Here is a 12,345-nt window from a genome sequence, read left to right on the forward strand (position 1 = left end):
GTTCAAAAAACTGTCGTCGGATTTGTAGTCAACTTGGATATATTCTGTGTGTTTCAAACTTACTATTTTTCGTGATCCAGAAACGTCAGTTAGTTAACAAAGAAGCTTATTTAGAAGGCAGTAGAAAATGGGAGGGAAAAATACCAAGCTGTAAAGAGTGACAAAAAGTTTATTTTAAAATCCGCAAAGCATGACTTTGTCAACAGCTCTGGAATTGAGGGTGTAGAGGATTAACCCTGTGTTTACATGCATCCAAACCTGTTTTCTAAAGGCTTGTGTTTAAAAATGCCAAAAATGATCTCCATGAGAGAAATGGAAACTGGTTTGTTTAATGCTGAAAATGCCAAGTACCGCTACGGCCATGGATTATCTTAGCTGGATTAAGAGCCAATGAAGCAAGGAACACCATCACCAGCATTCAGTGCCTGGTGACTACACTGAAAACAGCCTGGGGCAAGTTAGGGAGCAGTTACCATAAAGCACAATTTTGCAGACCAAGCGTCTATTCATTCACACCTGATTGCTTAGAGCTCTGCATTCAAAGCCCTTTCGGGTTTGGAAGGATAGTTTAGGGTCCACAGCAAGGTCATCTCAACAACAGTCACTGTTTTAGACAACGGAGATGGGAAGTGACTTTTTTTACAGCGAATTTCTCTTTTAAAAAGAAAAATAATCAACTGCAACGCATCTGCCAAGAGGCAATTTTTCCTCGATGCTGAGCCTTTTTTCACTTTGGAGAGGTGTTTTTATTCTCAGTACACGAGAGAATAAGGATTAGCATGTGGATGGTTCTATGTCTCCACAGACTGACACTCTATTGAACATTGCCTGGTTCAGTTATTTGCTGGATGAGACACGGAGCGCTAACAGGCGCGCCCTCCTCTGAATCTCTCATTCAATTTAGTAAGAAAGTAACTTCAGACACACAAGCAGAAGAAGTGACTTCGTTATTCGGCATTGCCACCTTTCTTACCTTCTCACCTAAGGTAAGAAACGCTGAGTTCAATGTGAAGCCATCAAGACTCCATATATTCCAATAGAAAATGCACCAGTACCGTAGGCCAGAATCGGTTGGCTTTCCAATTTGAAGAATAATACCAAGGCCAGGAGATTAAATATCCTCCCAAGTCCCATCATAAGGCTAAAAGGCCCGGCTATTCACCACCATCGGCCTGAGGACTTAGGAGGACAGCAGACCCCACCACAGTGCTACCCCTGGCTGACCTGTCTCAATTCGGAAAAGGCTCTAGGACTCGCTCGTCTCATGTGCAAGGGCAGAGAGTTAAAGGCATTGCATTTTAAGGCTCCTCCTCAAACATTCTATTAAGTTTAAGCTGCTCAAAAACTTGGGAGTTTCAGCTTAAATCAGCAGCAAGAAGGATTCATAAGACCACTCCTTTGTTTCAAGTTTTTGCTTAAGTTCTAGTTAGTTAACATATAGTGTAATATTGGCTTCAGGAGCAGAGTTGAGGATTCATCGCTCAAATACAACACCCAGTGCTCATCCCAAGTGCCCTCCTTAATGCCCATCACCCACCCACCTCCCTCCATCAACCCTCAATTTGTTCTCTGTAGTTCCGTGTCTCTTTTATAAGGTTTACCTTTTTTTAAACAAGAACACTCCTTTTAAAGAAATATACACAAGTTTCATGGAAAGTCAATTTGAATACAACTGACAATAGACTACAGTGACTTATGATACCACTTTTGAGAGTTCCTTAAAGGCTTACACAGAACATAATTATGTTCCTCTTCATAGATGGAACATTTGGCTTGTGGGTACCTTATGAATACACTCCACTCTAGTTAGCTGATTCTGCCAAAAGCCTTGAAGCCAAATTTGCTTCTGAAATTTCATTTTTAAAATGAAGTCTCAGTCATATATATTATATAAATAGATATGTAATATGGCCATATCTCACCTATCAATCTATATATAGAATATCTGTATGAGTTTCACGTTTCAGGCGTATCTTTGGTTCTTTAAAGGTACCTTCTATGAATTTCCCTTGAGAAGGTACCACTTTTCAAATACAGCTTAATTCTGCCTGCTAAATATAGACACGCTTTTTGCTATATAATGTTAATTAGATTTTTGCTTTCCCAAAGAGAATCACCATAGATTTGCTATTGAGTGGGTAAAAGGGTTGTAGTCTGGCTTATATTTAAAAGTGCCTGAAAGGTTTATTTATACGAGTGATGGCTTCTTTACAGATGTGCCTACTGTTGGATAGCCCCAATATAACAGCATAGGCGTAGGCTCTGATGTATCACTAGTGTGATTTTCATTGATACAGACTGTGATGAAAACATGCATATATACAAATAAATTTCCTGTCCTAGCCATACGAAAGTATTTGTCGGAATCATAAAACAGTAACAGGACAAAGACGGTCTTGGCGGTGGGGGTGCATATGTACTACTAGAAATACAATACAGATGATAGAATTCGAAAATGCTGCTTTAAAATTCAGTTTTTAAAAAATGAAGCAAAGATCGAGAGCTAGGACCCACTTACCAATCTGTTTTCATCAAATACTTCAAACAGGAGTCTGTGATTAGATGGGTTTACCTATAAAGGGGACACAAATATTATTTTCAAAAACGGGCAGGAATGGTTCAAAGGTTAAAAGAAGACAAAGAATAAAATGCTCTATTATGCACCCAGGTCACTTGTGTAATCTAAATAATTAGCTTCCCCTTTTGTAAATCCTGTATCTAGTAAGTCACGTTTTCTATTATTGATTTCTGTATTATTCTATGCCTATCTATGCTATTCTGTAGGTGTATTAGCAGAAAAAGCTTTCAGCTGCAAAGGAAATTTCAAATAGTTTGAGGGAGCTTCTAAATCTCCTCTACAGGGGCGCCTGGGTGGCTCAGTCGGTTAAGCGTCCGACTTCGGCTCAGGTCATGATCTCGCGGTCTGTGAGTTCGAGCCCCGCGTCGGGCTCTGTGCTGACAGCTCAGAGCCTGGAGACTGTTTCAGATTCTGTGTCTCCCTCTCTCTCTGCCCCTCCCCTGTTCACGCTCTGTCTCCCTCTGTCTCAAAAATAAATAAACGTTAAAAAAAAATTTTTTTAAATCTCCTCTACAAAGACATGGAGACCAACGTGACATCTTCACAAAGGTCTAGGCCTGAGGAAATCTCTTAAGCCTATAACGATATCGATAATAGCCACGACAAAAATGAAGAAAATAGCAAAACGAGCTATTTACCCCTGCATGCTCATTTTGTAAGGCACTGTCTGCTTATTAAATATTAAAAACACATGATCTCATTTAATCCTGACAGCAACCTATGATGGAGAGCTGTTCCCCCAATTTTGCAAATAAGGAGCGAAAGTAACTTGCCCAAGAGCCCACAGCTGGTATGCACAGCAACTAAGGACCCCAACCAGGTCCGACCTGCTGGTCTCCAGAGCCCATGCTTTGAAATGAGAACACAGAAATAAAAGATGTCCTCACTTCCAGCAACAATGGGGTCAACGTCTGAGCTCCTGGGCTTTCAGTATGTTTTTGCTTCTCTTTACCAAAACCTCACCAAAATGGCAGGAATCATCATTCTGGCTCGACAGCCATTTATTTATGACCAATCACATGTGAGACATGGCGGTGAGCACGCTTATTTACATGATCGCATGTAAATCCTGCAAACTACCCGATCAAGTGAGGACTTGTCTCTCCTACGGGAGAGGTAAGGAACCCACAGAGAATGCGTCCTCAGATGGAGTTCTAGGGTCACAAAAGTTGTGGGTGGCAGAGCCAGAGATGGGATTCAGGTCCACTGTGATGAAGTCTGGGCTGCTTCACGTGGGAAGTAGAACGAAATACAGTTTGAGAGGACAGCGCAGCACGGACTGCATTACGGGCTTCTGGCCCCGTGGCCTGGCCTCAGCTCAGTGGAGCAAGCAGATGGATAGGGGGTTTAGGATCTGTCTAGAAGCTCTGTGAAGGTCATGCATCCACAGGCCCACAGGCTGTTGCAGGAGCGGCACACAGTAGGTGCTCGGCAGAGATCTGCGGACTGAATAAAACAAAGCCCTCCTTCCTTGTTTATAAAGCCAAGAAAAATAGAATTTACAAACATCTATAGCCAAGATAAGTTGACACAATCTTGGATGGACTAAAATTTACATAAATGTGACCCAGGTGTTAAGCTAAAAGGAGTCTAAGTAATTTGGAGTTTTACAAGTGGAAAGCTGTATCTGAGACTTAACTAAGGGCCAATAACATCTATCTGGCCCCATTAGCTTTTCAGTCCTTCATGAAGTAATTTAAAAAGCATCTGGTAGAGGCTACACATAGGATCCACCGAGTATTAAAATATCGATGCCATATTTCAGCTCTGAACATAATAGAAAACAGATGTCGTATACAGAGACCTAAGTTTGCACACATAAAATACTATTGTGATTGAAAGGAAAAAATCAGGACCAATTGTAACGGGTCTAATGGTAATATTGTTCTTTGGGAATCTACACCAATCTGCAGATCTCATCTGCAGCATTTCTGGAGTTAAATAAGTTTTTAATATAACAGCTACACAGACAAAATATATTTATTTTGAAGAGATTAAGAAAAAAAAAACCAAAACCTTTCTTTCAATAGCTGAGCAGTTTAGTATTTCCAAAATTTTTAGTAGAAAAAATATAGGAACCACCACAAAAATTCCTTGAATAGTAATCTGTTAATTCACAGAATTAAGTTACTTCTACATATAACTCTTCTAGGTGTTATAGACACAAGGTTGAGGAAATTTTACCAAATACAGTGATATTTAGAAGTCCAAAAGCAGTTTTATCCTACACTCATCCATGCACACCACATATTTGAATTACAAAACTCTCCCTTCCTAACTGGGACAGGACTGGTAAAGTTTAGGATTCCTTTTAATCATGTTGCCTCTATTGCTTTATTTTATTTCTAAAATCATTCATAATCCGGGGTGCCTGGGTGGCTCAGTTGGTTAGCATCCGACTTTGGCTCAGGTCACGATCTCGCGGTTTGTAAGTTCAAGCCCCGCATCAGGCCCTGTGCTGACAGCTCAGAGCCTGGAGCCTGTTTCAGATTCTGTGTCTCCCTCTCTCTCTGCCCCTCCCCCACTTGCACTCTGTCTCTGTCTCTCAAAAATGAATAAACGTTAAAAAAAATTTTTTAAATAATCACTCATAATCCATGCCTCATAGAAATAAGCCATTGTTTTAATTATATTTTACCTTATTGTGAAAGAAACCTTTGAGTAGAAAAGCTAAAATATGGTACTTAAATAACTTTCTTTTTACTTCTCTAAAATATCTCCAAATGAAACAAGTCTAGATTTTGCTACTCCAAGTCAGTCTTTGAAAATTAGGCCACGTGAGGTGGCTACCAGGGCGGGTCTCGAAAAGAATTTCACATAAAAATTTACCAGCTTCCACTCAATTTGAATCTGTAGTGATAAGCTATCAATCTAATTAACAGTAACAGTTATTATTACAAGAAAAATGGAAAACTTACTCTAAAATAAAATTCTTCATTCCACTTTGGGTTCAGCGTCTGGAAGAGAAATTATCTTGTAATATCTTTTACAGTCTTTGAAACATGAACAGTTACTAATACAAGGCAGTCCTTATAATTTGCTTGAACATTTTTTTGTGATTAAAAATAATAGCTAAGAGATCTTCAAAATGGCAATAAAAAGAAACAGTCAGTTATTTGAGACTATTCTATAAACCAAACTAGATGGGAAGGGATGTATTTATACAAAAGATGATTCATAGATAAACCACAAATTGCATGCTATGCATCAGAACAATGTCAGGGGCCTACAAAGAGCCATCATCATGAAAACATAAACATATCCTTCAAGAAATTCACATTGCTATCATTATTTCATCAAGAAGTTAATGAACTTTGTTCACTTCCCTCAACCTACCACAACTCTGTTCTGGAGAGCAAGGAAGCAGGTGGCAGAAAGGTGAAAGTATTCACTATTTATGTAAACACTGAAATCTGAGGAATATTTCATAAAGAACAGTACTGATGATCAGATTATAGTACATGAAAAAAACCCCGCCAGTTAGGAACCAAAAGTGAATTTTCCCATTTCCCCCCCAAGTAACCAGTTTTTAAAAAATCTTCACCCCTCTATCCTTCAATCCTTCTGTACCCATTCCTCTGTCTGTCCATCTATCCATCTCCATACCCATCTATCTAAATATTTATCTCACAAGGACATGGAGAGGATACTTTTGTCCTCAGTATGGACAAAAGGGGGACCGCAAGCATCCCTTGAAACAGACACTGTGAAAGAATACATACATACACGTTCATGCATTTGGACACGCATAACACTCTTAAGTACATCTCTCAAAAACCGTATCTAAAACCTGAGACTGAAAAATCACCACCTCACCGAAGTCTGTGTGCGTTTCTAGTCTGAATGAGATTTGCCTTTATCCATCCACATCCTTTCACGCACTAGTACACGAAGGAGCAGAGACGGAACACAAACGAAACGCACCATAAAAAACAACAAACACAGAATTCACACAACACCGAACTGGCTTTTTTCTTTTTCTTTTTTCTTTTTTTTTTTTAAACTCATCACTTCGCCCACCCACAACTCAGGAGGGAATCCGATCCGGATCCGAAACGACGGGGCTTCGTACTTCTCGCTATGAATGGAGCCGGGGATGGTAAGGAGTGGCAGAGAGCAGAGAAGAAGGGAGAGGTGCCGGGCAGGCGGCCGCAGAGGCAGGGCAGGACCGGGCCTGCCGAGGGCTGCTGCGGTCCCCGACCCCGGCGGCCCCCAAATGCACGGAGCGACAGGCAAAAAGACAGGTGAGGGAGGAGCGCACGAAGGACCAGGCGGCCGGCCACGAGGCCGGAGGAGGACGGCAGTTCGGAAAACCGAGCGAACGCGCGCAGCACAGAAATACTAACCCGGAGGCTGCGAGCGAGCGAGGCGCGGCGGCCCCGGCTGCGGCGCTCCACCCGCTACCGGGGCGAGGAGAGAGGCGGCGGCCCGCCCCGAGCACGAAAAGCCATCTCGGTATCCCCGGGCGCGGCGCCGCTCGCTCGGGGGCCGTGGTTCCCCGCTCCCTCCGCGTGCGGGCGCCCAGCTCCCCGGCTGGCCCGCGCCGCGAGGCCCCGCCAGGCGGGCGCCCCCGCTCCCCGCGCTGCCGGCTGCCGGCTGCCGCGGGGACAGCGCCTAACTCCGGGGAACAATGGCCTCCGCGCTTCGCGGGAGTCCTCCCGGCTAAGCGAAACCCCGGCTCCTGTTTGCAAAACAGATTTTTAATGCCGGTCACAATGCCAGGTGGAGGACGCTCAACGGTAAGCGGTGCCTTCTACATACACAACGACCCCGTCAAGGAGCTCGGGTGTCTGCACAATAGGAGGAGAGTTAGCGTTTTGTTAAAGCCACCGTGTTCTCCAGGAAATGCTTGTCACCCAAAGTAGCAGACGATCCACCCCACAGAGGTGATAGGGAAAATACTAGTAATGGGTAAATCCTGAAGCGAAGATGAAAACAGTACTTTTGATTTTTTTAAAAAACCTACACTTTCAATAAGTGCCCCCAAATACGGAGCAAAAGCTTATATTTACACACACACACACACACAAGCACGCACACACGGAAACGTATAAATAAATTAAAATATAATTATGGAAACATCTGTAATGAAATCGTGTAAGATTTAGAAAATAGATACACATAAATGTATAGTTTGTTAATGGTTTCATGGAACTAAGCAATATTTTACTTCCTTCGGTAATATTTGTTTCAAATAAAACGATTACTTTTGTGCCTACCGATTTCACAAGCCACTCCACTCCATTCCATTAAATGTGTTTTAAATTATTTTAAATGTCTTCATGAAAAACAACAAGCCAACCAGAACGAACCCTTGCTCTGCTGTATTCTTTGAAGAAAAGATTGCTACCTGTAATAATACTTGTTTTTAAGAATATTGGTTTTAAAGTCATTTAACTAAAAGCCAGAATGGATATCTTGAGATAATACTGAAAAGCTTGGTGGTCTATGTTAAATTTATAGATTATAACTGGGAGATGCTTAAAATTAAAATATTGCCAAACTTAAAATATCAAATTCTACACAGCCAAAGTACTTAATGCAATTGTATTAAATTATGACTTACATGAAATTTAATTAAGGATGGGCACCTACCTTTTTAATTGTTTTTGTCTGTACCAAAGCGAGTTCTCTGTTCTCATCCGCAACGTACAATGAAAGTTTCACATACGGATCACTGTAAGAAAATATTTCAGGATTTAGAGGGATGATACCTTTCATTTAAAAAAAAGTTCAAAAAGAAAGTAGACAAAACCTAAATGAAAATGCAAATATCAGTTAATGGCCCAGCTTATGTAAATTCTACAATCTAGACAGTCACATTTTTAACATGCCCACTACGGAAATTACACAGTAACATTTTCAACATGCCAACTAAGGAAATACACAAGAAAAGTTTCTATTAACAAGAGTCAATGATGCTTATTTAAAAGCAAAATTACCATGAAAACACATGAAACATACACTAACTTTTGATCTTTCCCATTAATTCAAAAGAACGAATCTGCCATATTTCTTTTCCTAAACAGATTCTGAAAAGATTACAAGAAAGATTATTAAAATGGCATATGAAATTTTCTCAGACTAGCAAAACCTAGCAAAAAAAGTTAGTTTGCATCTGATTTATATTCTGATTTCCACTATATAGGTAAAAATGATTGTTCCTTTAATAAAGGTACAACAGGCATTGATCATCTATAAACCAACACCTATCATTTTCCAGATTCAAACAAATACTCAAAACTGAAAGAAGAGTCCAGGAAATCAAAAGAGATTTGCCCAATGTTGTAGATTTCAGTAAAGCCTAGATTAACTGAACACTTTTAGCAAAAAGTATATTAAAAGGACTATTTACAGTAGACTTTCTCCTAAGAGTCTAATTAAGTCCAGTCACATGTTCTGAAAGTCTTACGCTGGGATAGCTCAAATCTAGTCAAGCCATCTACCACTCTTTAAACGTTCAAAACCCAGGTTCTTCTGCTTCACACTGGAGGTCCTGAAAATCATAGATATGGCTCTCATGCATTCAACCCCCAAATTTCCACGCTTCTAATGACATGCAACATGATTTCTATCCAATTTGAAAATAATCCTTTAGTGGCTATGCCATGACTATTAACCCTTACCTTGCAACTTCTAGGATCTTTCCAAAGATTACCTAGAGCATCATAAAATACTTTAGATTGATTTTTATTCAATACCTCAATAAATATGCCATGAAATCCTTTAAAGAGAGAGGTGTCATATAATTAAGTTTGGTAATAATAGGACTCCATATCCAAAACAGAAATCAAAAGTCAGTGACTGTTGGTAGATATAGTATTTATTACCCATAAAACGCATCTTAATGGAAGCTACAACAAATCTCTTGCAAACAAATAAAATAAAATAAAAACCAGCAACAGAATCTGCTTGGTTATATTGTTATCAGTAAGTATTGTTAACATTCTAGTTTAGAAGATGGTATTAGTCATCCTTTGCCTCTTATCCATCAACGATAGATTTATTTGATTAAAGAACATCAAACCCAATGTACCTAGTTCTCCTTATCTGGACACCGTCAGCCTCAGAATAAAGATGACTCGAGAGCTAGAACCCAATCTAGGCCTCAATTCCCCAAGAGCACCTTCCTAATTAGGACCGTGGTCTGGTGATGAATCAGGAAGCAATTTCTAAGGTCGAGGCTCTCAGGCTTTAGCTTACCAGAACTGCTGGAGGGGAGGGGGTAGCAGAAACATGGATCGCTGGGCCCCCCTTCCAAAGACCCCTCCAAAGATCTGGTTAGTCTGAAGTGGGACCCTAGAATTTCTATTTCTAATAAAGTCCAAGGGATGCTGATGCTCTTCATCTAGGAACCACACGCTGAAAACCGCTGTTCCAGGTAGTATTAGAAAAGACTATTTTTTACCTATAGAAGCTGATTTTCTATTTCCAGCCACCAAGCTATTGCTAAAAAAAGCTCAAGGAAGGTCTGATATCTCTGTTATCTCAAAAACAGGCTCTGAGTCTGCCATGAAGATGAATGTGTGCCCACGCACACACACAATCCCAGACCATAGAGAACACCATCAACACTGCTGACTCCCTCTCTTGTTTTCATGGCCCTTGGCTACCACGACTGCTGCCTGTTACCTAACTGCAGTAAGGACTTGAGCATTCACTTGAACGACGTGCACACTCTTCTACTAATCATTTATTTGCTCTGGTTTGAATCCCCCCAAATAGTTCACAGTAAGTGATGGGCGCAGTTGGGAATTGAGAGTGTGTTCTCTGAGTGGGACAAGGTCTTCCAGCTGTGACAAGAAGACCCATCTATCCATGTCCCGAGTGCTTATCCAGGTTGAGGTAGGTACTAGGGTGTCGGGATGAAAGAGCAACCAGGAAGCTCCCCGGAAGAGAGTGCTGCACGAAGAGAGAGTCACAAGTGTGGGAATTGGTAACAAGAGATGTTTAAGGGGAGGGAGCACAGGGCACAGGAAGAGACAAGTTCAAGGCTAAGCAGAGTCACCCACACTGGCTCCAGGTTCTTCCTCCCTTTCTGATGGTACAGCATACCCTTCATAGCAACAGACATTTAATGAGCACCAACTACCTTCCGAAGACTCTGCTAGGAGCAGACAGGAGTGAACAACAAAAAATGATTAAAACAACGAAGGTCATTAACGGGCATTTACGCGTGGCCCTCAGCTGAGTGAGGATGACGGCGCTTTCCCATTTCAGCAAGGTGAACGGTACTAGAGCACAGAGCTGCGATATGGGACGGGGCATCGAGCGTCAGCACATGAGCAGGAAGACGCCAGAGCAGCCTGAACAGTAATCGATACCACCTCAACTGTGAGCACGAACGGCACCAGTGCCACCATTACAGCCGCCAGTCCCACAAGCCAAGCACGTCACCATCAAGCACCCCCCGTCTGTGCTGTCGCACGCGAGACGTGCACGGTATCTCATCGGATCCCCGGTGCAAGCTTATTACGTTGTCACGTTTCCCAGGTAAGAAAAGGAGACGGAGAAATCAAGCTTGCCCGAGGTTACAGAGTAAGCAGGGGAGAGTGGGAAGGGAGGCAAGTCGTCTGCTCCAGAATCCGCCTCTCCGGGTGCGTGCTACGCAGCCCTGCGGCAGTCCGCTGTTGCTGACCACCAACAGTGCCGGCCGGGAGGCACGTCTAGGGGCAGGAGTTCCTCAAAGTCTGCCAAGTTGGAAAACATTTTGTACTGTGACTGCTACGACGACCTAATTTTTATCTTTGCTGTTGTCGTGCCTGGTGGAAGATCAAGACGCCCGGGGCCGAGTGTCTACTTTGGGGAAGGCCACACCTGGAGATCTTATCTGCTTCTCAACACCCCCAAATAACCAGCTGGGTACCTTGGACAAGTCACTTTAACGCGCTGAGCCTCAGTTTTCGTTATCTCCAAAATAAAGGGGTTGGACTCAATCAGGGGTTTGCAAACTGCAGACTCTATCTACAGAGCCTTAGTTTTTGCATAACCCTCTCAGGATAACTACAGGCGACCAGTTCTGCCATAATCTGTTTTCTCTATTGGGCTTCCAAGTTAGAATTTTTTTGGACAGGGTCCTGTAATTTTTTTAAAAAAGTTTTAAACTACTGGACTGCATGATCTCTTTTAGTTAGAATATTCTGAATCTCAGAACAATTCAAACTCACTTCTCGTCACTCGGTATAACTACAGCCCATCCCATCCTAAGTAAACACAGCTAGATACAGGAGGAATAGGGAATAAAGCCTGAATCTCTACTAAGAGGTTTTCTCAGAGCATAAAGGGTGAAGCCCACAGTTTTGAGTTCAAGAAATCACTCTCGATCAACACCGGGCTGAATCTTCCGGAACATGTTACCAGCTTCTAGCCAATCTACCTGCTGGGTATCAAAAACATATTACCTAAGCAACAAGCACAACACAAGAGGCATGTGTAGGTGTATGTTTGTGCATGTGAGTCCAGGGCAAGGGAATGAAGGCCATCCGGCGTTAAAACAACACCTGAGTGTTTGAGAAGAAGCTGGTGGTGACATCTGCTGTCCCTGGACGGCCTTCATTTCTGAACGTGACGTTCTGCAGGAGTGGAGAGAGGAAGAATTCCATTTCCAGAGTCTTTTTCACACCTGACTCCACATAAGCCCTCCAGTAAGGACAGCAGTTCTGGAAGACTCTCTGCCCTCTGAAGTTCTACCTCCATATATTCCCTACCTTTGCGACAAAAGGCTAATTGAGTCTGGAGGTCAAGGCTTAGTTAAGACTTACTTCTCC

The 12,345-nt window shown here is 42.1% G+C and overlaps 1 protein-coding gene across 2 annotated transcripts in view; it reads right to left on the reverse strand.

Annotated features, from left to right (window-relative positions):
- The window catches only part of NEDD4L (NEDD4 like E3 ubiquitin protein ligase), a 341,033-nt gene that overhangs the window by 147,875 nt on the left and 180,813 nt on the right, over nt 1-12,345 (reverse strand). For both annotated transcript variants that reach the window (XM_049620273.1, XM_049620272.1), the window contains exons 3-5: nt 8,174-8,255; nt 5,497-5,535; nt 2,519-2,572 (exon numbers count right to left, since the gene is read on the reverse strand). In XM_049620273.1, the coding sequence (XP_049476230.1) occupies nt 2,519-2,572; nt 5,497-5,535; nt 8,174-8,255 (175 nt within the window). The remainder of the gene's footprint in view (nt 1-2,518; nt 2,573-5,496; nt 5,536-8,173; nt 8,256-12,345) is intronic.

The sequence above is a fragment of the Panthera uncia genome (assembly GCF_023721935.1).
Source record: "Panthera uncia isolate 11264 chromosome D3 unlocalized genomic scaffold, Puncia_PCG_1.0 HiC_scaffold_8, whole genome shotgun sequence".
NCBI lineage: Eukaryota > Metazoa > Chordata > Mammalia > Carnivora > Felidae > Panthera > Panthera uncia.